Genomic DNA, 27,848 nt, shown 5'->3' with positions numbered 1-27,848 from the left:
CTGCACCATCGAGAGCATCCTGACTGGTTGCATCACCTCCTGGTATGGCAACTGCTCGGCATCCGACCGCAAGGCGCTATAATGGGTAGTGCGTACGGCCCAGTATATCACTGGGGCTAAGCTTCCTGCCATCCAGGACCTCTATACCAGGCAGTGTCAGAGGAAGGGCCTAAAAATGGTCAGACTCCAGCCACTCTAGTCATAGACTGTTCTCTCTGCTATCGCACGGCAAGCGCTACCAGAGCACCCAAGTCTAGGTCCAAAAGGCTCCTTAACAGCTTTTACCCCCAAGCTATAAGACTGCTGAACAGTTAATCAAATGGCTACCCGGACTATTTGCATTGTCCTCCCCCCTTTTTTTTTTTTTTTTTTTTTAACATTGCTGATACTCGCTGTTTATTATTTATGCATAGTCACTTTACCCCTCCCTACATATTACCTCAATTACCTTGACTAACCTGTACTCCAGCACATTGACTCGGTACCGGTACCCCCTGTATATAACCTCGTTATTGTTATTTTACTGTTACTTTTTTACTGTAATTTTACTGTTATTATTTTGTTTTTGTTACTTTTCCCCCTTTTTCTCCCCAATTATGTGATATTCAATTGCAATCAAATTACGATCTTGTCTCATCGCTGAAATTCCCCAACGGGCTCAGGAGAGGCGAATGTCGAGTCATGCGTCCTCCGAAACATGATCGCCAAACCGCCCTCCTTAACACCCGCCCACTTAACCCAGCTGCACCAATGTGTCGGTGGAAACACTGTTCAACTGACGACGCCCGGCCCACAACAAGGAGTCGCTAGAGCGCGAAGAGTCAAACCCTCCCCTAACCCAGATGAGGCCCTCCCCCGCCCTCCTTTCGGAAAAGCTGACCACAACTCCATTTTGTTGCTTCCAGCCTACAGACAGAAACTAAAACAAGAAGCTCCCGCGCTCAGGTCTGTTCAACGCTGGTCCGACCAATCTGATTCCACACTTCAAGACTGCTTCGATCACGTGGATTGGGATATGTTCCGCATTGCGTCCAACAACAACATTGACGAATACGCTGATTCAGTGAGCGAGTTCATTAGAAAGTGCATCGGCGACGTTATACCCACAGCAACGATTAAAACATTCCCAAACCAGAAACCGTGGATTGTTGGCAACATTCGCGCGAAACTGAAAGCGCAAACCACTGCTTTTAACCAGGGCAAGGTGACCGGAAACATGACCGAATACAAACAGTGTAGCTATTCCCTACGCAAGGCAATCAAACAAGCTAAGTGTCAGTATAGAGACAAAGTAGAGTCACAATTCAACGGCCCAGACACAAGAGGTATGTGGCAGGGTCTACAGTCAATCACGAATTACAAAAAGAAAACCAGCCCCGTCGCGGACCAGGATGTCTTGCTCCCAGACAGACTAAATAGCTTTTTTGCTCGCTTTGAGGACAATACAGTGCCACTGACACGGCCCGCTACCAAAACCTGCAGGCTCTCCTTCACTGCAGCTGAGGTGAGTAAAACATTTAAACGTGTTAACCCTCGCAAGGCTGCAGGCCCGAACGGCATTCCCAGCCGCATCCTCAGAGCATGCGCAGACCAGCTGGCTGGTGTGTTTACGGACATATTCAATCAATCCTTATCCCAGTCTGCTGTTCCCACATGCTTCAAGAGGGCCACCATTGTTCCTGTTCCCAAGAAAGCTAAGGTAACTGAGCTAAACGACTACTTCCGTCATCATGAAGTGCTTTGAGAGACTAGTCAAGGACCATATCACCTCCACCCTAGACCCACTCCAATTTGCTTACCGCCCCAATAGGTCCACAGACGACGCAATCGCAACCACACTGCACACTGCCCTAACCCATCTGGACAAGAGGAATACCTATGTGAGAATGCTGTTCATCGACTACAGCTCAGCATTTAACACCATAGTACCCTCCAAACTCGTCATCAAGCTCGAGACCCTGGGTCTCAGCCTCGCCCTGTGCAACTGGGTACTGGACTTTCTGACGGGCCCTACCCCGCTGATCCTCAACACTGGGGCCCCACAAGGGTGCGTTCTGAGCCCTCTCCTGTACTCCCTGTTCACCCACGACTGCGTGGCCATGCACGCCTCCAACTCAATCATCAAGTTTGCGGACGACACTACAGTGGTATGCTTGATTACCAACAACGACGAGATGGCCTACAGGGAGGAGGTGAGGGCCCTCGGAGTGTGGTGACAGGAAAATAACCTCACACTCAACGTCAACAAAACAAAGGAGATGATTGTGTACTTCAGGAAACAGCAGAGGGAGCACCCCCCTATCCACATCGACAGGACAGTAATGGAGAGGGTAGTAAGTTTTAAGTTCCTCGGCGTACACATCACGGACAAACTGAATTGGTCCACCCACACAGACAGCGTTGTGAAGAAGGCGCAGCAGCGCCTCTTCAACCTCAGGAGGCTGAAGAAATTCGGCTTGTCACCAAAAGCACTCACAGACTTCTACAGATGCACAATCGAGAGCATCCTGTCAGGCGGTGATACAGCCCGGTAAGGCAACTGCTCCGCCCACAACCGTAAGGCTCTCCAGAGGGTAGTGAGGTCTGCACAACGCATCACCGGGGGTAAACTACCTGCCCTCCAGGACACCTACACCACCCGATGTCACAGGAAGGCCATAAAGATCATCAAGGACAACAACCACCCGAGCCACTGCCTGTTCACCCCGCTATCATCCAGAAGGCGAGGTCAGTACAGGTGCATCAAAGCAGGGACCGAGAGACTGAAAAGCAGCCTCTATCTCAGACTGTTAAACAGCCACCACTAACATTGAGTGGCTGCTGCCAACATACTGACTCAACTCCAGCCACTTTAATAATGGAAATTGATGGAAATTGATGTAAAAATGTATCACTAGCCACTTTAAACAATGCCACTTAATATAATGTTTACATACCCTATATTACTCATCTCATATGTATATGTATATACTGTACTATATATCATCTACTGCATCTTGCCATCTTTATGTAATACATGTATCACTAGCCACTTTAAACTATGCCACTTTATGTTTATATACTCTACATTACTCATCTCATATGTATATACTGTACTCTATACCATCTACTGTATCTTACCGTTCTGTACCATCAGTCATTCATATATCTTTATGTACATATTCTTTATCCCTTTACACTTGTGTGTATAAGGTAGTAGTTGTGGAATTGTTAGGTTAGATTACTCGTTGCTAAGTACTGCATTGTCGGAACTAGAAGCACAAGCATTTCGCATTAACATCTGCTAACTATGTGTATGTGACAAATAAAATTTGATTTGATATGACGTTAAGCCAATTGTGCTTCGCCCTATGGGACTCCCGGTCACGGCCAGTTGTGACACAGACTGGTATTGAACCCAGGTCTGTAGTGACACCTCAAGCACTTAGACCGCTGCGCCACTTGGGATGCCTTTACTTATTTTGTAAATATTTTCTTAACTCTTTAAAAAAAAAATTTTACTGCATTGTTGGTTAAGGGGCTTGTAAGTAAGCAGTTCACGGTAAAGTCTACACCTGTTGATTTGATTACCCTATCCATATTTCCTCCACTAATGGAGGAAATACACACGTCACATCCTCTCTTGATCTGAGCTCAAAAGATTTATCTGGATATTAACCTGATTTTAAACTGTGTGTGTGTTTTAGCATGTAACTTTGGGAGAATGATGATGCAAGTGTTTTGTGCACGTATGGCTTTGTCGGTGTGTGCATCATTAGGCACCTCACTTAGCATTGTGTATTTATTTACATCGATCAATTGGAAGTTCATCCTTAGTTATTGTTTCAGCAACTTCAATATAGCTGCATTGACAACACCTCAATCCTAACCATCCTTCACCTCTGAAACTGTTATTCATTATCTACTTACAAACACACACACACAGCCAACTCCTATGTACAGTGGGGAGAACAAGTATTTGATACACTGCCGATTTTGCAGGTTTTCCTACTTACAAAGCATGTAGAGGTCTGTAATTTTTATCATAGGTACACTTCAACTGTGAGACACGGAATCTAAAACAAAAATCCAGAAAATCACATTGTATGATTTTTAAGTAATTAATTTGCATTTTATTGCATGACATAAGTATTTGATACATCAGAAAAGCAGAACTTAATATTTGGTACAGAAACCTTTGTTTGCAATTACAGAGATCATACGTTTCCTGGAGTTCTTGACCAGGTTTGCACACACTGCAGCAGGGATTTTGTCCCACTCCTCCATACAGACCTTCTCCAGATCCTTCAGGTTTCGGGGCTGTCGCTGGGCAATACGGACTTTCAGCGCCCTCCAAAGATTTTCTATTGGGTTCAGGTCTGGAGACTGGCTAGGCCACTCCAGGACCTTGAGATGCTTCTTACGGAGCCACTCCTTAGTTTCCCTGGCTGTGTGTTTCGGGTCGTTGTCATGCTGGAAGACCCAGCCACGACCCATCTTCAATGCTCTTACTGAGGGAAGGAGGTCGTTGGCCAAGATCTCGCGATACATGGCCCCATCCATCCTCCCCTCAATACGGTGCAGTCGTCCTGTCCCCTTTGCAGAAAAGCATCCCCAAAGAATGATGTTTCCACCTCCACGCTTCACGGTTGGGATGGTGTTCTTGGGGTTGTACTCATCCTTCTTCTTCCTCCAAACACGTCGAGTGGAGTTTAGACCAAAAAGCTCAATTTTTGTCTCATCAGACCACATGACCTTCTCCCATTCTTCCTCTGGATCATCCAGATGGTCATTGGCAAACTTCAGACGGGCCTGGACATGCCCTGGCTTGAGCAGGGGGACCTTGCGTGCGCTGCAGTATTTTAATCCATGACGGCATAGTGTGTTACTAATGGTTTTCTTTGAGACTGTGGTCCCAGCTCTCTTCAGGTCATTGACCAGGTCCTGCCGTGTAGTTCTGGGCTGATCCCTCACCTTCTTCATGATCATTGATGCCCCACGAGGTGAGATCTTGCATGGAGCCCCAGACCGAGGATGATTGACCGTCAGCTTGAACTTCTTCCATTTTCTAATAATTGCGCCAACAGTTGTTGCCTTCTCACCAAGCTGCTTGCCTATTGTCATGTAGCCCATCCCAGCCTTGTGCAGGTCTACAATTTTATCCCTGATGTCCTTACACAGCTCTCTGGTCTTGGCCATTGTGGAGAGGTTGGAGTCTGTTTGATTGAGCGTGTGGACAGGTGTCTTTTATACAGGTAACGAGTTCAAACAGGTGCAGTTAATACAGGTAATGAGTGGAGAACAGGAGGGCTTCTTAAAGAAAAACTAACAGGTCTGTGAGAGCCGGAATTCTTACTGGTTGGAAGGTGATCAAATACTTATGTCTTGCAATAAAATGCAAATTAATTACTTAAAAATCATACAATGTGATTTTCTGGATTTTTGTTTTAGATTCCGTCTCTCACAGTTGAAGTGTACCTATGATAAAAATTACAGACCTCTACATGCTTTGTAAGTAGGAAAACCTGCAAAATCGGCAGTGTATCAAATACTTGTTCTCCCCACTGTATATAAAGACATGAAACATTTATTTTGTGCAGTTTTTCACACTTTGCATTCATACTGTATTCTTCACATATTGTAGCTCACTTATATATCTACTGCTGTACATATCATTCTGAGTATATACACTGAGTGTACAAACCATTAAGAACACCGTGCTAATATTGAATTACACCCCCTTTTGCCCACAGAACAGCCTCAATTCGACAGGGCATGGACTCTACAAGGTGTTGAAAGCGTTCCAACAGGGATGCTGGCCCATGTTGACTCCAATTTTTCCCGCAGTGTTGTAAAGTTGTCTGGATGTCCTTTGGGTGGTGGACCATTCTTGATACACATGGGAATCTATTGAGCATTAAAAAACCAGCAGCAATGCAATTCTTGACAGGCGCCTGGCACGTACTACCATACCCCATTCAAAGGCACTTAAATATTTTGTCTTGCCCATTCTCCCTCTGAATGGCGTACACACACACACAATCCATGTCTCAAGGCTTAAAAATCCTTATTTAACCGGTCTCCTCCCCTTCATCTACACTGTCACATGAAGAAGGGATCATAGCTTTTACCTGGATTCGCCTGGTCAATCTGTCATGAAAAGTTCCTAATGTTTTGTATACTCTGTAGTTTTGGTGGATATACGCATAGATTGCAGTTAGATTACTGATAGTGTTATTTGTGTTAACTGGATTCATACTGACATTCGTGATTTCTTGTTTTGAACTATTATTTGTGTACTTGTTTGACATTTTTGCTGCAATTAGTAACAAAACGCATTTCACTGGGCCCGCTATAACATCTGCTAAACTGTGTACGTGACCAATACACTTTGATTTGATTTGTCTCTCTGTTCAGACTGTCTGTTCAGGTTGTGTCCAATGAATCGGTACTCTGCTCAGAAACAGTTCTGGAAGGCAGCGAAACCTGGAGGAAACAGCACCACGGACACGGTCCTCCTCAACAAACTCCATGTGAGTGACTCCTCCACCTGACCCCTATACAACTGTCTTAACATATTACTGTATTAAATTATTGATTATATACATTATTCAGTGGTATAATGACTCGTCATCTCATATCCAACGGAATGAAGAAGAGTAACAATAGATGAGCCCTCTGTGGATAACTAATTTAAACTAAACTCTAAACTAGCAATACTTTTAAAATCCAATACAGCTACATTACATTAGTAAAGCACTTACACTCATAGTTTTTCTTTGACTGTGGTAATCCCTCGTACAAATGTGAAATACTACATCCTGCAGTTCCCTTTAACAGACTTGTCTAGTTTGACAGGTACAGTAGCAGTCTTGGCCTCACCACCACTGTTTGAGGAGCTCTCTTAGAGAGGATAGGTTTTCTGTCCCCACACTCGTTTGAGGGTATTCTTATGGAGGATTATATATTTGCTGAGGTAATGTTCAGGTCCTTTTATAGACATTTCTGAAGCATACTTTAGTTTCGCTACTCCCGTCCCACATTTCTCTCTCTCTCCTAAAACAAAACCATTTAAAGCCTTCTGGAATCTAACTACAGTCATAAAATGATAGATTCAAATCTCTCCTGTGTTACCATGGTGATGTGATGTTTTAGGTTCTAGCATTCCAGTTGACGCTTGCAGGCAACTGCACATGCCGTTGCTACATTCTTTTTATTTGAGATTTCTGTCATAGATTTCTGTCATATTCCCTCCTACACAAGTCCATATGTATAATTATTTGTGCAAAAGCAGCAGCAATGTTGGTAGTAGCAATAATAATGGTCTGTAACTCTTCACTCTTTCCTTCACTTATGTAGCATGCAGCAGATTTGGAAAAGAAGCAAAACGATTCGGAAAATAAAAAGTTGCTCGGAACGGTGATTCAGTATGGGAACGTCATTCAGGTGTGTGTGTGTGTGTGTGTGTGTGTGTGTGTGTGTGTGTGTGTGTGTGTGTGTGTGTGTGTGTACATATTCATGGTCTGCAAGACCGATGTCTGGCTTGTACTCACGGCTGAAAGTCACTTCATCAATGAAGCCAATTCATGTCATAATGAGTAACCGTCTCAACACATTCAGTTACAGCTCACGTCTCATATTCCAAATTTGAGGCCAATAATGTCATCGTAGCCCACATATTTCTATGGGGTTTTAAAGTGAGGAAAGCATTTTGAGGCTTTCCATCCAATATATTTTGCTGGTTCTTGGTGAGGAGAGACTGGGAGCCCTGGAGGCATCCATGTGGTTTCTGTGTGTTTATAAATAGAACAGTAACGTGGGAGGATCTAGATAGTGTTTTTCTAGCTTCAGAATTGAGCATATTCTTTTCTCAGTCATAACCATTCAGTCGTAGACTGCTCTGAGAGACTAAAATGTTTTGCATGCTCATAAGGGCAGAGAAAGCCCACACAACACAAGAATAAATCATATGATGATGATGAAGTGCACAAGCAAAACTGTTCAGTATGTTTATCACAAAAATGACAGACATAAGTTATTGTATCGTATAATATTGTATGTTTGCTGTTTTCCCCCAGCTCCTCCATTTGAAGAGTAACAAGTACTTGACTGTGAACAAGCGTCTCCCAGCGCTGCTGGAGAAGAACGCCATGAGAGTGATGCTGGACACGGCCGGGAACGAAGGCTCCTGGTTCTACATTCAACCCTTCTACAAGTTGCGCTCCATAGGAGACAGTGTGAGTTCTATATGGTTCTAAAGCTCCACTTCATAGGAGATAGCGTGAGTTCTACTGTATCTATATCATGGTTCTACAAGCTGCGGTCCATAGGAGACCGTGTGAGTTCTATCTACAGTATATGGTTCTACTAGTTCTGCTCCATAGGTGTTAGTGTGACACATAGTGTGACACATAGTGTGAGTTCTATCTATTTAAGCAATAAGGCCAGAGGGTATATGGCCAATATACCACGGCTCAGGGCTGTTCTTACGCACGACGCAACACAGAGTTCCTGGATACAGCCCTTAGCCGTGGTATATTGGCCATATACCACAAACCCTGAGGTGTCATACCCATGGTATACGGTCTGATATACCACGGCTGTCAGCCAATCAGCATTCAGGGCTCGATCCACCCAGTTTATAAATGTTTATTTATATACATCGATCCCTTCTACAAGCTGCGCTCTATAGGAGACAGTGTGAGTTACACCTATGGAAATTGTCACATACTGTATGTAGGAATCGCTTGAATCTTATGGGGTAAGTCAACTTAAACAAGTCCTCAGACTGAGTGAATCAAATGTGTAAGGAAATCTAATATGGTCACAGATAGGGCTGTTATGGTGACCGTATTACTGCCACACCGGTGGTCACGAGTCATGACCGCAGTCAAATTCCACGTAATCATTTAGTCACGGTAACTGGTAACTAGGCTTCTCCAAGCTCTGATGTTGCTGATGGTCATTAGTAGCCTCCCAAGCTTGCTAACTGCCTGGTACTCAGCACTCTATTGTCCCTCTAATCACTCTAACTTCAATGCAAATGTTTTCGAAAATCTAATCAAACACTTCATGAGAGCCCGTGTTGCGCAACATTTCTATGCAATTGCGTGAGATAAAACAGTTTTGATGGCCTCTATAAGAAAGAGGATCCCATCAGCTTTCTATAGGCTAGGGCTACTATATTTATTTCTCAACTTTCCTGATAGTAAGCACATTGCTTCTCTTTACAATGGGAGTATAGCCTACCTGGCTGGCATGAAAATGAACCACCGGAAAATACGTCCTCCATTCGCTATTTAAGTCCATAGATGTATTTTTTGCCCCTATTTCGAGACAAGGGTGTGATAATGGTCCATTCTAAATAAAAACAAATTTCACATACAGTGGGGAGAACAAGTATTTGAAACACTGCCGATTTTGCAGGTTTTCCTACTTACAAAGCATGTAGAGGTCTGTAATCTTTATCATAGGTACACTTCAACTGTGAGAGACGGAATCTAAAACAAAAATCCAGAGAATCACATTGTATGAATTTTAAGTAATAAAAAATCAGGCCCGTCTGAAGTTTGGGGAAGACAATTGTTTCCATAAAAAATTGCACCTTTATAATAAAGCATTACATGCATAATCACATTTTTGTTCATTTTTGAGAATGGTGTTTACCCGCTAACTTCTCTAGGGTAGGGGGCAGCATTGGGAATTTTGGATGAAAAGCGTGCCCAAATTAAACTGCCTGCTACTCAGCCATAAAAGCCAGAATATGCATATAATTAGTAGATTTGGATAGAAAACACTCTGAAGTTTCTAAAACTGTTTGAATGATGTCTGTGAGTATAACAGAACTCATCTGGCAGGCAAAAACCTGAGAAAAAATCCAACCAGGAAGTGGGAAATCTGAGGTTTGTAGTTTTTCAACTCTTTGCCTATCGAATACACAGTGTCTATGGGGTCATATTGCACTTCCTACGGCTTTCACTAGATGTCAACAGTCTTTAGAACCTTGTTTGATGCTTCTACTGTGAAGTGGGGGCGAATGAGAGGGGATTGAGTCAGAGGTCTGCCAGAGAGCCACGAGCTGACCATGCGCGTTCACGTGATAGTTAGCTTGCGTTCCATTGCATTTCTGAAGACAAAGGAATTCTCCGGTTGGAACATTATTGAAGATTTATGTTAAAAACATCCTAAAGATTGATTCTATACTTCGTTTGACATGTTTCTAAAATTCCATGCTTAACAGTTGTATCTTTTAGCAATGTTTATGTGGAGTATTTCTGTAAATTGATGTGGCTCTCTGCAAAATCACCGGATGTTTTGGAACTACTGAACATAACGCGCCAATTTAAACTCAGATTTTTGGATATAAATATGAACTTTACCGAACAAAACATACATGTATTGTGTAACATGAAGTCCTATGAGTGTCATCTGATGAAGATCATCAAAGGTTAGTGATACATTTTTATCTGTATTTCTGCTTTTAAAGACTCCTCTCTTTGGCTGGAAAAATGGCTGTTTTTCTGTGACTAGGTACTGACCTAACATAATCGTTTGGTGTGCTTTCGTCGTAAAGCCTTTTTGAAATCGGACACTGTGGTGGGATTAACAACAAATGTATCTTTAAAATGGTATCTTTAAAATGGTGTGAAATACTTGTATGACTGCTTGCATGATGACAGGTTTCTCACACGACTGCATCAGCCTCATTGGTTTTAAAATGTTTTATGGATGCTCGTGGTTGTATTAATTTGGGATCTATTGCATCAAACAACTGTCCCAGACTATGTTTGGAACATTTCTTCCTCGCACAGAAGGACGAGAAAGTAATAATAATAATATATTGACATAGGCTAGTACTTTTGCTGTTTGTTAGGCCTACTCATCTTGTTGGCTGACGAAAAGTAAATGTGGATAATTCATCCAACATCTTCAATATGTGCCTCGGAATTCAATAAGGACGTGCGCAGTTGCCTCCACGATATGTCTGTCTTCACTTGTAGCCTGTGAGAAGGACCCGATCACGTGATGGGCATTGGCTAATAAGAATTAAGATATCTGAGAGAGCCATGCGAGTGAGAGGTGCTTTGGCGTGCACAGCTGATAATTATTATATTCAACCCAAGTGCACAACGGTAACTGGCCACAAAAGGCATGTCTTTTTTTAGGGGGCGTTACGCCCACACAAAGGGGATGCCGCCGGGAAATTGGAGGCATTATCAAGTGCTTGTCCAATTGTGAATGAGAGACTGATGAAGTGTGTACAGCCTGTGAAAAAAAACAAAGCAGAGCTCATGCCTTTCATGCAACTTTTTTCAAATCATCATTAGTCGCATCATGCAGCCTTAGAACGTATTAAATATCAAAACATATAGCCCAACATTTGTATCACCACTAAAGTTGCATAAATAACTGTAAATTAAGCATTTAGGAGGACCTGTTTCTTTATTAACCGCTCAACACAGAATAGACACGTGCACACTCCCTCAAATCGTTTGGAGAAAATGTTCTTTCTATTTTATTCAGCTATGTTCAATTATATTATTCATATTATAAAATAATGCCATGGAATTCTAAGCAAATCTTTTCTGCTACATAAACTAGTGTATCCCACAACCATAAGGCATAGCCAGATCAGGACCTAACATAAGGACAACCAGAGTATGCTATTCTGTTCTTCTGAAATAGACTACATTTTCTTTATATCATGTTTCTTTAGACCTGTCTAAAATAAAGATTAGATGTATTGTGATGGTGTAGGCTATAGTAAATGGATTTATTAGACTTTTTAAAATGTAGATGTTCCAAAGGTCTGCATCAGTGGCTTGTAGGCTATGCCTGGAAACCAGGAGATGCTAAATGTGTTTGTTAATTAACGGTTATTTGCTTGACAATCCCCAGCTGACAAAACTTCATGACCGCCACAGCTCCAGATTTTTTTTTGTAAATGTTTTGTTTTTTTGCAACACGCAGCTTGCAAAACCCTATGACAAAACGTTTGCACAGTGGCACAGCACATTAATGTCAGTTTTGGGTTGGCGGAATCAAGTAGGCGGGAGGCAGTAGCAAGAAAAATGTTTTCTGTCCAAGATGGTGGCTGTGCATGTGCTAAAAAACACCATTTTACTTTGCTAATAATGAAATAAATATGCATGTTTTCTGAATGATACACACAGTTTGTGTGTGTAATTCTCCACAACTAACTAGGTATTCATTTTGTAGCTTAAGTAGCTATGTTTGCAAAGTTTGTTTACCAGGTTCGCTAGCCTACCAGTTAGCTAGCTAGCTGGCTAAAAGTACTAAATGGTGCATCTAACTACACTGAACAAAAATCTAAACGCAACATGCAAAAGTTTCAAAGATTTTACTGAGTTACAGTTCATATAAGGAAATCAGTCAATATTAAATAAGTTCATTCGGCCCTAATCGTTGGATTTCACATGACTGGTAATACAGATATGCATCTGTTGGTCACAGATACCTTAAAAGAAAAGGTAGGGGTGTGGATCAGAAAACCAGTCAATATCTGGTGTGACCACCATTTGCCTCATGCAGCGCGACACATCTCCTTCGCATCAAGTTGATCAGGCTGTTGATTGTGTCCTGTGGAATGTTGTCCCACTCCTCTTCAATGGCTGTGCGAAGTTGCTGGATATTGGTGGGAACTGGAACACGCTGTTGTACACGTCGATCCAGAGAATCCCAAACATTCTCAATGTTTGACATGTCTGGTGAGTATGCAGGCCATGGAAACTGGGACATTTTCAGCTTCCAGGAATTGTGCACAGATCTTTGCGACATTGGGCCGTGCATTATCATGCTGAAACATGAGGAGATGGCGGAGGATGAATGGCAGGATTGGCCTCAGGTTCTCGTCACGGTATCTCTGTGCATTCAAATTGCCATCGATAAAATCTGATTGTGTTCGTTGTCCTTAGCTTATGCCTGCCTATACCATAATCCCACTGCCACCATGGGGTACTCTGTTCACAAAGTTGATATCAACAATCTGCTTGCACACACAACCCCATACACGCTGTCTGCCATCTGCCCGGTACAGTTGAAACCGGGATTCATCTGTGAAGAGCAAACTTCTCCAGTGTGGCAGTGGCCATCGAAAGTGAGCATTTGTCCATTGACGTCGGTTACGAACTGCGGTCAAGTCAAGACTCTGTTGAGGACGACGAACATGCAGATGAGCTTCCCTGAGACCGTTTCTGACAGTTTTTGCAGAAGTTCTTAGGTTGTGCAAACCCACAGTTTCATCAGCTGTCCAGGTGGCTGGTCTCAGACGATCCTGCAGGTGAAGAAGCCGGATATGGACATATGGTAGAGAAATAAAAAATTAATTCTCCGGCAACAGCTCTGGTGGACATTCCTATAGTCTGCATGACAATTGCACGCTCCCTCAAAACTTAACATTGTGTTGTGTGACAATACTGCATTTTAGAGTGGCCTTTTATTGTCCCCAGCACAAGGTGCACTTGTGTAATGATCATGCTGTTTAATCAGCTTCTTGATATGCCACTCCTGTCAGGTTGATGGATTATCTTGGAAAAGGAAAAATGCTCACAAACAGGGATGTAAACAAATTTTTGAACAAAATTTGAGAGAAATAAGCTTTTTGTGCATATGGAACATTTCTGGGATCTTATTTCAGCTCATGAAACATGGTACCAACACTTTACATGTTGCGTTTTATATTTTTGTTTAGTGTTGTAAGTACACTTACTGATATGGAATAATTGCTGATGATCGTTGGTTTTACCTTTTTTTTGGTTGTTTTGTGAGCTAACATTAGCTTGATTTAGACTTTTTAGCACTCTACTTTTCTGGAGAGTCACACTAGGTATTCCACGAGGCTCATCATCGAGTTGTTATGGATGGATCTCTTTCTCAGGTAACTCTGCCTTCCCTGCCTTCACATTAGCGCTGGTACCTACAACAGGTCTTGCACTCGTCTACATTTGGCTCAGCCAATCACACTGCACGTTCTAAACTACAGCTCCTGAACATTTATATCTTGCCCCAATATCTCCTAGGTTTATTATATTCGCCTCCCGCACTGCGCCTCACTTATTTTTGGTGATAAGTAGCTCGCCCGCCAGTTGCTCAGTTGTGTTCCAGCCACCTGAGCTATATATCAGTTTGCAACAGTCGCTCTCAGTGGATTAAAGCAGCAGAGGCTGGGAGTCATTCTACAACCACAACACATATGACTGAGCCCAAGGACCAGGTGACCGCAAGTGGAGCCATGACTCGGTTGTTCTAGTAGTAATACATCTAATGAATAGCCCCTGTGGATGAATGATTTAGTTTGTGATTCTGAGCTTCACATAGTATCCTGTATTTGACTGTGGACAGACACATGCAAATAAGTCTTGTTAATGTTTCTTAGCAGCTGACGTGAGTGTGTGTCTCTGTGGGCACATAACGTATGAATAAGTGTGTGCACACGTGGAATAAATGCATACTAAATTGTAGTGTGTGTATGTTTCATTGCAGGTGGTGATAGGGGACAAAGTGGTCCTGAACCCAGTGAATGCTGGCCAGCCCCTACATGCCAGCACCCATCAGCTAGTGGACAACCCAGGATGTAACGAGGTTAGACCCTTACCCTGTCTGCAGCTCATCTCTATGTTTTATAGATGGCTGTGTGGGAGTGTACTGTATGTAGAGTATTTATAGGAGTCTGTGTAGTGTGTACTGTTATTGGGCCCCTCCTACCATATTAGACAATACCCCACTGTGCCATGGTCCTCCACATTTGCATCAATTATTTCTAGGATTTGCGTTAAGCTCTAGCCTACAGCTCATTCTGTGAGAATGGTGTGCTGCTCTGTAGTTATTAGAGTACCAGTGATAATGTGTTTCTGTTATTAAAGGATTAAACTGGTAATCCTGTGGAACTCTTTTTGCCTGTTTTGTGTTTCAGGTGAACTCGGTCAACTGTAACACCAGCTGGAAGATTGTGCTGTTCATGAAATGGAGTGACAATCAGGAGATCATTCTAAAAGGGGTTGGTTTTATCACAGTTCTCAACCAATCAGGCCTGGTTTTCACAGTTGACTTTTCCTTGATTTGCCTTGATTTGGACCATCATCCAATCAATATGAATGAGAAAATAATGGTTCAACGAACCTGGTATCCCAGTTGAAGACAAAACACTGTTAATTGTTAGCCAAACAATCTAGCCCAAGGCAGAATGACACTTCCCTAGCAGTCTCTATGGTAACAACCTTCCTGTCTGTTTGTTGCCAGGGCGACGTGGTGCGCCTGTTCCATGCGGAACAGGAGAAGTTCCTCACCTGTGACGACCACCGTAAAAAACAATATGTCTTCCTGCGCACCACCGGACGTCAGTCGGCTACCTCGGCAACCAGCAGCAAAGCCTTATGGGAGGTGGAGGTGTGGAGGAAGTGCACATGGAAATAGAATTTGTAGAAGGCCCCTCAGATCATGGCAATTTGACTGCTCCCTCGCAACTGCCAATTTATGGTCACTAAAAGTTACATTTGACTTTAAAGATTATATGGTCTGACAAGTTGTTAAAATGTGCATGTACACAAATCCAGCGTGAGATATGACATGTGACTGATGCCTGTGTTTCTCCTCATGATAGGTGGTGCAGCATGATCCATGTCGAGGCGGAGCTGGCTACTGGAACAGTCTGTTCAGGTTCAAACACCTGGCCACTGGACACTACCTGGCTGCAGAGGTCAGTAACACTGCCTTTACAACACGCACGCACACACACACACACACACACACACACACACACACACCCCCTTGCGGTACCTACAAGACAGGTCAAAATCAAATTGATCTTTAATTTTTACCAGGGAAGTCATCTCTAGCTTGCTCCTTATATGTATGTACTCTTGTGTGTGTTTTCCAGGTGAACCCTGACTATGAGGAGGAGTGCCTGGAGTCCCGCTCCTCAGTAAGTCACATTGTCCTGTTCTGGTAGCAGTGGGCTCTGAAGGGTGTAGAGGAATGATGAATACTGTGGATCATCTGAACCAGTCGTTCCCAGATACAGTATTCTGCTGTGACCGTGTTTTCCTGTGTCCCACTGAATGAACCAACCCAACGTCTTCAGTCACAACCCAACGTCTTCAGTCACCGTTGACACAATGTGAAATGAATCAGCCACATACCACTAGTGTGTCCCAGGAAACAATGATCATTGTAACTCTTCTAACTTGTGTACCTCCGCTTGAACACCATGTCACAGTAACGAGCACTTCCCCAGTACCACGATTAGATGGCGGTGTCTGCATAGAGAAGTCTGATGGAACTGGGCTGATAACTTTGCCTGGCTACCCAAACTCCTTGCTCTAGCCAATCGCTACGCCACACCCATGGACCTTGTTTTTTTTATCCACAATGAGCCTGGATCTGAGTACCTTGCCGCCTATTTCTATAAAGCAAACATATTCTAACCGTTCTGATTGGTCCCAGAAACCGATGGGTTGGGCTAGAGCCAAAGCACACGTGGGTAAAGCCACAGAGTTTCTAAACCCAGGGGCGCAACATCGCAAGACTTCTGGGAAGACTTTGTTTTGTACAACACCACTCATTTTGACGTCACCAAAAACAAATTCAACGATGGCAGTCTCAGGCTGAAGTATGTAGCGAACATAGAGCAGCGGAAGAATTCAGTTTGAGTCGTCAGGCAACTGTTACCTGCCTTTAGCCAACAGATGGCAGTCTACCACTAGGAATGATCTCAATTGCACAATTGTCTCTACAAAACACAGGACTATATAGTAAGTACTGATGCACTAGTCACATTAGTCCGCGTTTACACAGGCATCTCAATTCGTATCTTTTTTCACTAATTGGTCTATTGACCAATCAGATTAGATCTGAAAAAAAGATATGTCAAAAGATCGGATGTGATTGGTCAAAAGACCAATTAGTGGAAAAAAGTTAAATGCAGCCTTTTGTCAACACATGGTAGAACAAGCTTGTATGACTATCAGAGCAGGGAGCTGAGGGCTGTCTCCATGCCTGGAGGTGTGTGTCTGTCCCTGGCTCTATGGGGATGGACATACAGTTGAAGTCGGAAGTTTACATACACCTTAGCCAAATACATTTCAACTCAGTTTTTCACAATTCCTGACATTTAATTCTAGTCAATATTCCCTGTCTTAGGTCAGTTAGGATCACCACTTTATTTTAAGAATGTGAAATGTCAGAATAATAGTAGAGAATGATTTATTTCAGCTTTTACATTCCCAGTGGGTCAGAAGTTTACATACACTCAATTAGTATTTGGTAGCATTGCCTTTAAATTGTTTAACTGGGTCAAACGTTTCGGGTAGCATTCTACAAGCTTCCCACAATAAGTTGGGTGAATTTTGGCCCATTCCTCCTGACAGAGCTGGTGTAACTGAGTCAGGTTTGTAGGCCTCCTTGCTCGCACACACTTTTTCAGTTCTGCCCACAACTCTTCTATAGGATTGAGGTCAGGGCTTTGTTATGGCCACTCTAATACCTTGACTTTGTTGTCCTTAAGCCATTTTGCCACAACTTTGGAAGTATGCTTGGGGTCATTGTTCATTTGGAAGACCCATTTGCGACCAAGCTTTAACTTCCTGACTGATGTCTTGAGATGTTGCTTCAATATATCCACATAATTTTCCTGCCTCATGATGCCATCTATTTTGTGAAGTGCACCAGTCCCTCCTGCAGCAAAGCACACCCACAACATGATGCTGCCACTCCCGTGCTTCACAGTTGGGATGGTGTTCTTCGGCTTGCAAGGCTCTTCCTTTTTCCTCCAAACATAACAATGGTGATTATGGCCAAACAGTTATATTTTTGTTTCATCAGACCAGAGGACATTTCTCCAAAAAGTACGATCTTTGTCCCCGTGTGCAGTTGCAAACCATAGTCTGGCTATTTTTATGGCGGTTTTGGAGCAGTGGCTTCTTCCTTGCTGAGCGGCCTTTCAGGTTATGTCGATATAGGACTCTTTTTACTGTGGATATAGATACTTTTGTACCTGTTTCCTCTCAAGGTCCTTTGCTGTTGCATTTTTCGCACCAAAGTACGTTCATCTCTAGGAGACAGAACGCGTCTCCTTCCTGAGCGGTATGGCGGCTGCATGGTCCCATGGTGTTTATACTTGCGTACTATTTTAATGACTCCAACCTAAGTGTATGTAAACTTACAACTTCAACTGTATACCGAAGCTGAGCCAAGTTATACTGCGCTGGCCTGGTTATGAATCCACCATGTAGTTGCTTGATAGGATGACGTAAAAAGAAAATCCCCAAGCCAGAACAGTGCGGTTCGGGTCAATACCATAAAGTCAAAAGGGTAATGCGTTACTAGACAATCATCCACTCAACAATAGTGACCATCTGAACACAGCGGAAGACCCAAACTTATAAAAGAGCTGCAGTTTAACCAGATAATTATACTAAATTACTTATTACTCTAATTACTGAAATTAATATTTATACATAATTGTTGATATTTGAGTGATAATACTGATTTGATACTTCACAATACACTAAGATGTCTCTTTTGGCCTGTAAAACTTCATACAATTAGTAGGTCATGAGGTTTAGTGCAGTATATTGAATTAAGCCTATAGAGTTCTATTGGCCTAAATTAGATAAAAAAAACAAGAAATTGGATCAAATTGATGTTCTCACATTGTGGTGAATGAAAAGATCCCTTTGAGTTGTGATTCTCTTATCTTTTTCAGTCAGTTCCTGCCCAGGATTTGAGCTTTAGGTCATTGTCTAGGAATTTCACAGGAAGCTGACCCATGTGTGTGTGAACTGACCTTTTAACGTTTCTATTACTAAAACTTAACCCATATACAGTGAGTATACCAAACATTAGGAACACCTTCCTAATATTGAGCCCCCTCCCCCCTCAGAACAGTCTCAATTTGTCTGGGCATGGACGCTACAAGATGTTGAAAGCATTCCATAGGGATGCCGGCCCATGTTGACTGCTGGCCCATGTTGACTCCAATGCTTCCCACAGTTGTGTCAAGTTGGCTGGATGTCCTTTGGGTGGTGGACGATTCTTGAAACACACGTTGCAGTTCTTGACACAAACTGGTACGCCTGGCGCCTACTACCATACCTTATTCAAAGGCACATACATTTTTTGTCTTACCCATTTGTCCTCTGAATGGTACACAATCCATGTCTCAATTGTCTCAAGGCTTGAAAATCCTTATTTAACCTGTGTCCTCCCCTTCATCTACATTGATTTGAAGTGGATTTAACAACTGACATCGACAAGGGATCATAGCTTTCACCTGGTCAGTGTATTTCATGGAAAGAGCAGGTGTTCTTAATGTTTTGTATACTCAGTGTATATTGATGGTCTATCAATTATTTTAATCGTCATAATCATTGATCCTGGTCTTCAGGGCCCATGTCTATGTTGCTCTGCAGTGATCTGACAAGACTGTGTTTCCATGTTGTGTCTCCAGCTGGACTCTGAGCAGGTCGACCTCCGCGCCCGCCTCAGGAACCCCCAGGAGAAGGTCATGTATACCCTGGTGTCTGTCCCTGAAGGCAATGACATCTCCTCCATTTTTGAGCTGGACCCTACCACTTTGAGAGGGGGGGACTCCCTGGTACCCAGGTAGGACTTTGAGCTGGAGCCTACCATGCTAAGAAGGGGGGATTTCCTGGTGCCCAGATAGGACTTTAGGGCCACTTAGTCTGCCGCTAAGCAGCCCCTGCAGTTCACATTGTGCGAAAAGACCCTATTACTCATAATACTTTCAGAGGAATTTACCATTTTTCTAATAAGAAACCTCTCTTTTTACTACGTCCATGAGAATTTGTTGATTTTAAAATACATCCTGTGTTGTTGTCATGTGCAAAGGGGAGTGACCATGCTGTATTTGTCTGGGTTGGGGTCAATTTGAGGTGAAGTTAGTCAATTAAGGAATTAAACTGAAATTCCAATTCAATAATTGAAACATTTTCTGATGACTGTGTGTCTGGAAAGTCCTAAAAAAACAATGACTATATAGCCCACTGTTGATGCAGATCAGATTCTAATGAAAATGTTGCAATATGAAAAGTAAACAGTCATGTTCCTCCCCCTGGAAGGACACACACACACACACACACACACACACACACACACACACACACACACACATATATATATGTATATATATATATATATATATACTGCTCAAAAAAATAAAGGGAACACTAAAATAACACATCCTAGATCTGAATGAATGAAATATTCTTATTAAATACTTTTTTCTTTACATAGTTGAATGTGCTGACAACAAAATCACACAAAAATTAACAATGGAAATCAAATTTATCAACCCATGGAGGTCTGGATTTGGAGTCACTCAAAATTAAAGTGGAAAACCACACTACAGGCTGATCCAACTTTGATGTAATGTCCGTAAAACAAGTCAAAATGAGGCTCTGTAGTGTGTGTGGCCTCCACGTGCCTGTATGACCTCCCTACAATGCCTGGGCATGCTCCTGATGAGGTGGCGGATGGTCTCCTGAGGGATCTCCTCCCAGACCTGGACTAAAGCATCCGCCAACTCCTGGACAGTCTGTGGTGCAACGTGGCGTTGGTGGATGGAGCGAGACATGATGTCCCAGATGTGCTCAATTGGATTCAGGTCTGGGGAACGGGGGGACCAGTCCATAGCATCAATGCCTTCCTCTTGCAGGAACTGCTGACACACTCCAGCCACATGAGGTCTAGCATTGTCTTGCATTTGGAGGAACCCAGGGCCAACCGCACCAGCATATGGTCTCACAAGAGGTCTGAGGATCTCATCTCGGTACCTAATGGCAGTCAGGCTACCTCTGGCGAGCACATGGAGGGCTGTGCGGCCCCCCAAAGAAATGCCACCCCACACCATGACTGACCCACCGCCAAACCGGTCATGCTGGAGGATGTTGCAGGCAGCAGAACGTTCTCCACGGCTCCAGACTCTGTCACGTCTGTCACATGTGCTCAGTGTGAACCTGCTTTCATCTGTGAAGAGCACAGGGTGCCAGTGGCGAATTTGCCAATCTTGGTGTTCTCTGGCAAATGCCAAACGTCCTGCACGGTGTTGGGCTGTAAGCACAACCCCCACCTGTGGACGTCGGGCCCTCATACCACCCTCATGGAGTCTGTTTCTGACCGTTTGAGCAGACACATGCACATTTGTGGCCTGCTGGAGGTCATTTTGCAGGGCTCTGGCAGTGCTCCTCCTGCTCCTCCTTGCACAAAGGCGGAGGTAGCGGTCCTGCTGCTGGGTTGTTGCCCTCCTACGGCCTCCTCCACGTCTCCTGATGTACTGGCCTGTCTCCTGGTAGCGCCTCCATGCTCTGGACACTACGCTGACAGACACAGCAAACCTTCTTGCCACAGCTCGCATTGATGTGCCATCCTGGATGAGCTGCACTACCTGAGCCACTTGTGTGGGTTGTAGACTCCGTCTCATGCTACCACTAGAGTGAAAGCACCGCCAACATTCTAAAGTGACCAAAACATCAGCTAGGAAGCATAGGAACTGAGAAGTGGTTTGTGGTCACCACCTGCAGAACCACTCCTTTATTGGGGGTGTCTTGCTAATTGCCTATAATTTCCACCTGTTGTCTATTCCATTTGCACAACAGCATGTGAAATTTATTGTCAATCAGTGTTGCTTCCTAAGTGGACAGTTTGATTTCACAGAAGTGTGATTGACTTGGAGTTACATTGTGTTGTTTAAGTGTTCCCTTTATTTTTTTGAGCAGTGTATATATATCTATCTATACAGTACCAGTCAAAAGTTTGGATTTTCTTTATTTTCTACATTATAGAATATTAGTGATGACATCAAAACTATAGCATAACACATATGGAATCATGTAGTAACCAAAAAGTGTTTTATATGATTTTCCAACTGTCTTGAAGGAGTTTCCACATATGCTGAGCACTTGTTGGCTGCTTTTCCACTCTGTAGTCCAACTCATCCCAAACCATCTCAGTTGGGTTGAGTTTAGGTGATTGTGAAGGCCAGGTCATCTGATGCAGTACTCCATCACTCTCCTTCTTGGTCAAATAGCCCTTACACAGCCTGGAGGTGTATTGGGTCATTGTCCTGTTGAAAAACAAATGATAGTTCCACTAAGCACAAACCAGATGGGATGGCGTATCGCTGCAGAATGCTGCAGTAGCCATGCTAGTTAAGTGTGCCTTGAATTCTAAATAAATCACTGACAGTCACCAGCAAAGCACCATCACACCTCCTCTTCCATGTTTCACGGTAGGAACCACTCATGCGGAGATCATCCGTTCACCTACTCTGTGTCTCACAAAGACATGACGGTTGGACTCATCAGACCAAAGGACAGATTTGCACCGGTCTAATGTCCATTGCTCGTGTTTCTTGGCCCAAGCAAGTCTCTTCTTATCATTGGTGTCATTTAGTAGTGGTTTCTTTGCAGCAATTCGACCATGAAGGCCTGATTCGCGCAATCTCCTCTGAACAGTTGATGTTGAGATGTGTCTGTTACTTGAATTCTGTGAAGCATTTATTTGTGCTGTAATCTGAGGTGCAGTTAACTCTAATGAATTTATGTTCTGCAGCAGAGGTAACTCTGGGTCTTCCTTTCCTATGTCGGTCCTCATGAGAGCCAGTTTCATCATAGTGCTTGAAGTAATGATGGACTGTTGTTTCTCTTTGCTTATTTGAGCTGTTCTTGCCATAATATGGACTTGGTCTTTTACCAAATAGGGCTATCTTCTGTATACCACCCCTACCTTGTTACAACACAACTGATTGGCTCAAATGCATTGAGAAGGAAAGAAATTCCACAAATGAACTTTTATCGAGGCACACCTGTTAATTTTAATGCATTCCAGGTGACTACCTCATGAAGCTGGTTGAGAGAATGCCAAGAGTGTGCAAAGCTGTCATCAAGGCAAAGGGTGGCTACTTTGAAGAATCTCAAATATAAAATATAATTTTGATTTCTACAATGTAGAAAATAGTAAAAATAAAGAAAAACCCTTGAATGAGTAGGTGTGTCCAAACTTTTGACTGGTCGTGTGTGTAATCTTTAGATTTGTGTGGTGTTTGTTCGTTATCAGACACATTTAGTTGATTTCAAGTGGAATTCCCCCATTAAAACACATTTCTGTTCTCACTTTCAGTGGAAAGGGTGAGTGGGCTGTGTTAGGGTCATGGAGTGTTCAGAATCTGTTGACATAGGACAGGTCTGAGCCTGTGTTTTGGAGAGGGTAGGGAGGGTTTCCGTCTTGGGAGAGTAGGTGAGGGAGTTTCATGAGGTCATGAAGCAATAAAGTGTGTGCATGTGCGTGTCTGTGTCTTGTTTTTGACTTCCAAGCTGACTACAGTAGGGAGGGTTTGACTTGCAGTAACCAGTGTTACTGTTTCATGTTGGTTGTGAGGGTGCAAGGACTGGTGACTTTGATGAAGGAGAAGATGTTTGGTTTTATTTTTGTTGAGATTTATTCAGATACTGTAAGATGTTTGGTTTACAGTAACCACTATTATTATGATATCCCTCTCTGTACTGGAATACATCAGAAAATATAAATTTTTCAATATTTAATCAGAGGCACATGTCTGTTCCCCTGTTTGGTATGGGACTTCTTAGTATGTGCTATAGTGGGCCTAGCCCAATAATGACATTATTTCTTGACTCACAATGCTCATTGTGTGTGTGTGTGTGTGCACCCAGGAACTCGTATGTGAGGCTCAGACACTTGTGCACCAACACATGGGTCCACAGCACTAACCACCCCATCGACAAGGAAGAGGAGAAACCGGTCATGTTACGTGTGAGTGACAGCTCAACCAGCCAATCTCCATTTAAGACCAGACAGTTTGAGACCTTACCAATAGTCTGTCAAATCCAATCTTTAACTACTTTATATCATGTTTTCTGTGTGTCCCACTTAAAACTGTCCAACACAAACATTGCTCAATAATATAATAATACCCTCACATTAGATCTGACCACCGGATGCACAAATGATTCATTTTCTATTTGTGAGTTTTACTTACTAGAATTCACTTAATTTTACAATCCTAATTAACTCATCAGTTTCTCAGAATGTTGTTATTTTTTAGATCGGCACATCTGCACTGAAAGAAGACAAAGAGGCGTTTGCCATCGTACCCGTCTCGCCCGCTGAAGTCAGAGATCTTGACTTTGCCAATGATGCCAGTAAAGTTTTGGCGTCCATCGCAGGCAAACTGGAGAAGGGCACCATCACTCAGAACGAGAGGAGGTACACGGCAGCCATTTTGGTGCTCACTATGTATTCTTTACCTCTTCAATGTAGGCACCAAACCATTCCAGAATGGAATGTCCTTGGAACTCTGGGTATCAACATGGCCCTCATTAAGAATTCTAAATCTCAAAGAATCTTCCTGTGTGCTCCTGAGTGGCGCAGCACTGCATCTCAGGTCTCAAGGCTTCACTACAGACCCTTGTTTGATTCCAGGCTGTATTACAACTGGCCGTAATTGGGAGGGAGTCCCATAGGGCGGCGCACAATTGGCCCAGCGTCGTCCGGGTTAGGGTTTGGCCGGGGTAGGCTGTCATTATAAATAAGAATTTGTTCTTAACTGACTTGCCTAATTAAATAAAGGTTAAATAAAAAAATGACTTCCTGTGTGTCCTCCAGGGCGGTGACCAAGCTTCTGGAGGACCTGGTGTTCTTCGTGGTGGACATCCCCAATAATGGCCAAGATGTTTTGGAAATCATGGTCAACAAGCCCAACCGAGAGAGACAGAAACTCATGAGGGAACAGAATATCCTCAAACAGGTAGAGGACAATGTCATTCATAAGGGAAAACTAGAACGTCCACAGACTGAAGGGGTGAAAAAGGCTTAGGCCGCCTACTTAATTCCTTTTCAATGTGGATCCATTGTGGATCCACAAGTTCCTTTGTCTTCTATTAACCTCTGTTGAAGTTCAACAAAGTATAACAAACTGTCATACTTCGCCAAACATTTTTCCAAACAAATGTATTTTCTTAACCTGATGGACTATCATCCAATGGGTGGAATTTCTCTCCAGATCTTCAAGCTACTGCAGGCTCCATTCACAGACAGCGGGGATGGGCCCATGCTGCGATTGGAGGAGCTGGCTGACCAGCGCCACGCCCCTTTCAGGCACATCTGCCGCCTGTGTTACCGTGTGTTACGCCACTCCCAACAGGACTACCGCAAGAACCAGGTACGCAGCGCGGTAACTGTCAGGCCTACTGGTCTGGGCCTACGACAGCCACACAAGCACACACATGACAGTTCACATGACTGGCCTGGTCCCAAGACAACCACTACCCCAACCTTATCCCTAGCCCCTTAACCTAACCCATACTCTTTCAGTGTTTGCTGATCTGAAGATACTAAATGAGCGTGTAAGCAGTATGATGGATGTTCCCCTAATTCAATTGGAAGCCTGAGTGGAGCTATATCCATTTGGCTTATATACACCAACAGTATCTGGTTCGATTAGACCTGCAGACCCTAGTGGGCTTTAGTAGAGGAATGGCATAGGGGTTGTTTTCACATGGTGTTCTGGACCGTGTGTTCCAGCAGACAGGGACTTAACCTATAGCCAAAATATCAAGCCACAGCACTTATACAATTAGCCTAAACTGTATGATGGCATTTAGCTGTAATTGAATGTGCTGTTCAGTCAGTGTGTCAAGTATTCTCAAATCTAATTTTATTAGTCACATGCACCGAATACAACAGGTGTAGATCTTACAGTGAAATGCTTAATTACGAGCCCCTAACCGACAGTGCAGTTTCAAAAGATACGGATAAGAATAAGAGATAAAAGTAACAAGTAATTAAACAGCAGCAGTAAAAAATAACAATATATACAGGGGTGTGCCAGTACAGAGTCAATGTGCGGGGGCACTGGTTAGTTGAGGTAGTATGTAGATGTAGGTAGAGTTAATTAAAGTGACTATGCATAGATGACAACAGAGAGTGGCAGTGGTGAGGGGAGGGGGGGGCGATGCGAATCGTCTGGGTAGCCATTTGACTAGATGTTCAGGAGTCTTATGGCTTGGGGGTAGAAGCTGTTTAGAAGCCTCTTGGACCTAGACTTGGCGCTCCGGTACCGCTTGCCGTGTGGTAGCAGAGAGAACAGTCTATGACTAGGGTGGCTGGAGTCTTTGACAATTTTTAGGGCCTTCCTCTGACACCGCCTGGTATAGAGGACCTGGATGGCAGGAAGCTTTGCCCCAGTGATGTACTGGGCCATTCGCACTACCCTCTGTAGTGCCTTGCAGTCAGAGGCAGAGCAGTTGCCATACCAGGTGGTGATGCAACCAGTCAGGATGCTCACGATGGTGCAGCTGTAGAACCTTTTGAGGATCTGAAGACCCATGACAATTTTTTTTTGTCTCCTGAGGGGGAATAGGTTTTGTCATGCCCTCTTCACGACTGTCATGGTGTGCTTGGACCATGTTAGTTTGTTGGTGATGTGGACACCAAGAAACTTGAAGCACTCAAACGGCTCCACTGCAACCCCGTCGACGAGAATGGGGGCGTGCTCAGTCCTCTTTTTCCTGTAGTCCACAATCATCTCCTTACTCACATTCTGCCTTCATCAAACTTTCAGCAGCACAACGCTCCCTTCCGGGCCACAAGACACGCACCCTCACTCACACACACACACACACACGCACACGCACGCACACACACACTCACGACCACATTCCTACAGAAACATGCATTGTCCGAACACACAGACAGGCAGTCCACTGTCACATACTGTGTGTAATTGTTGGAGTGGTGGCTGGATTCAACTGAAGGAGGAAGCTGCCTGGTGCCTGTGGACAGCCTCTGTTCTCCCAGTCTCAGATTTGTATTTATTTGTATTTATTATGGATCCCCATTAGCTGCTGCCAAGGCAGCGTATGTTATCATGTGTGTGTATGCATGTGTCTGTGACTATGTTTGTGTTGCTTCACTGTCCCCGCTGTTCCATAAGGTGTATTTTTATGCGTTTTTAAAAATCTGATTCTACTGCTTGCATAGAGTTCCATGTAGTCATGGCTCTATGTAGTACTGTGCGCCTCCCATAGTCTGTTCTGGACTTGGGGACTGTGAAGAGACCTCTGGTGGGATGTCTTGTACGGTATGCATAGTGTCTGAGCTGTATGCTAGTCGTTTACACAGACAGCTCAGTGCTTTCAACATGTCAATACCTCTCACAAATACAAGTAGTGAACTTTGAGCCAGGAGAGATTGACATGCATATTATTGTTTCCTCTCTGTGTACCTGCCCTGTTCTGAGGCAATTGCAATTTTCCTAAGTCCCTCTTTGTGGCACCTGACCACACGACTAAACAGTAGTCCAGGTGTGACAAAACTAGAGCCTGTAGGACCTGCTTGTCGATAGTGCTGCTAAGAAGGTAGAGCAGCGCTTTATACTGGACAGACTTCTCCCCATCTTAAACTTCTTAGGGCTGTGATCCCGTTAATGGGATCGATATGACAACAGCCAGTAAATGGGCAGGGCGCCAAATTCAAAACAACAGAAATCTCATAATTATAATTCCTCAAACATACAAGTATTTCACACCATTTTAAAGATACACTTCTTGTTAATCCCACCACAGTGTCCGATTTCAAATAGGCTTTTCGGCGAAAGCACCACAAACGATTATGTTAGGTCAGAGCCAAGTCACCGAACAACACAGCCATTTTTCCAGCCAAAGAGAGGAGTCACAAAAATCAGAAATAGAGATAGAATGAATCACTAACCTTTGATGATCTTCATCAGATGACACTCATAGGACTTCATGTTACACAATACATGTATGTTTTGTTCGATAAAGTTCATATTTATATAAAAAAATCTCAGTATACAT

General features: G+C 43.5%; 1 protein-coding gene across 2 annotated transcripts in view; it reads left to right on the top strand.

The window, feature by feature from the left end:
• The window catches only part of LOC139560316 (inositol 1,4,5-trisphosphate-gated calcium channel ITPR1), a 162,177-nt gene that overhangs the window by 53,244 nt on the left and 81,085 nt on the right, over positions 1-27,848 (top strand). For both annotated transcript variants that reach the window (XM_071376986.1, XM_071376979.1), the window contains exons 4-16: positions 6,397-6,512; positions 7,339-7,425; positions 8,058-8,216; positions 14,482-14,580; positions 14,912-14,995; positions 15,238-15,384; positions 15,599-15,694; positions 15,875-15,919; positions 19,445-19,599; positions 23,685-23,784; positions 24,077-24,237; positions 24,637-24,778; positions 25,034-25,192. In XM_071376986.1, the coding sequence (XP_071233087.1) occupies positions 6,397-6,512; positions 7,339-7,425; positions 8,058-8,216; positions 14,482-14,580; positions 14,912-14,995; positions 15,238-15,384; positions 15,599-15,694; positions 15,875-15,919; positions 19,445-19,599; positions 23,685-23,784; positions 24,077-24,237; positions 24,637-24,778; positions 25,034-25,192 (1,550 nt within the window). The remainder of the gene's footprint in view (positions 1-6,396; positions 6,513-7,338; positions 7,426-8,057; positions 8,217-14,481; positions 14,581-14,911; positions 14,996-15,237; positions 15,385-15,598; positions 15,695-15,874; positions 15,920-19,444; positions 19,600-23,684; positions 23,785-24,076; positions 24,238-24,636; positions 24,779-25,033; positions 25,193-27,848) is intronic.

Source organism: Salvelinus alpinus, chromosome 2, assembly GCF_045679555.1.
Source record: "Salvelinus alpinus chromosome 2, SLU_Salpinus.1, whole genome shotgun sequence".
Lineage (NCBI taxonomy): Eukaryota > Metazoa > Chordata > Actinopteri > Salmoniformes > Salmonidae > Salvelinus > Salvelinus alpinus.
The sequence above is the reverse complement of the archived record's forward strand: the minus strand, read 5'-3'. Positions and strand labels throughout refer to the sequence as shown.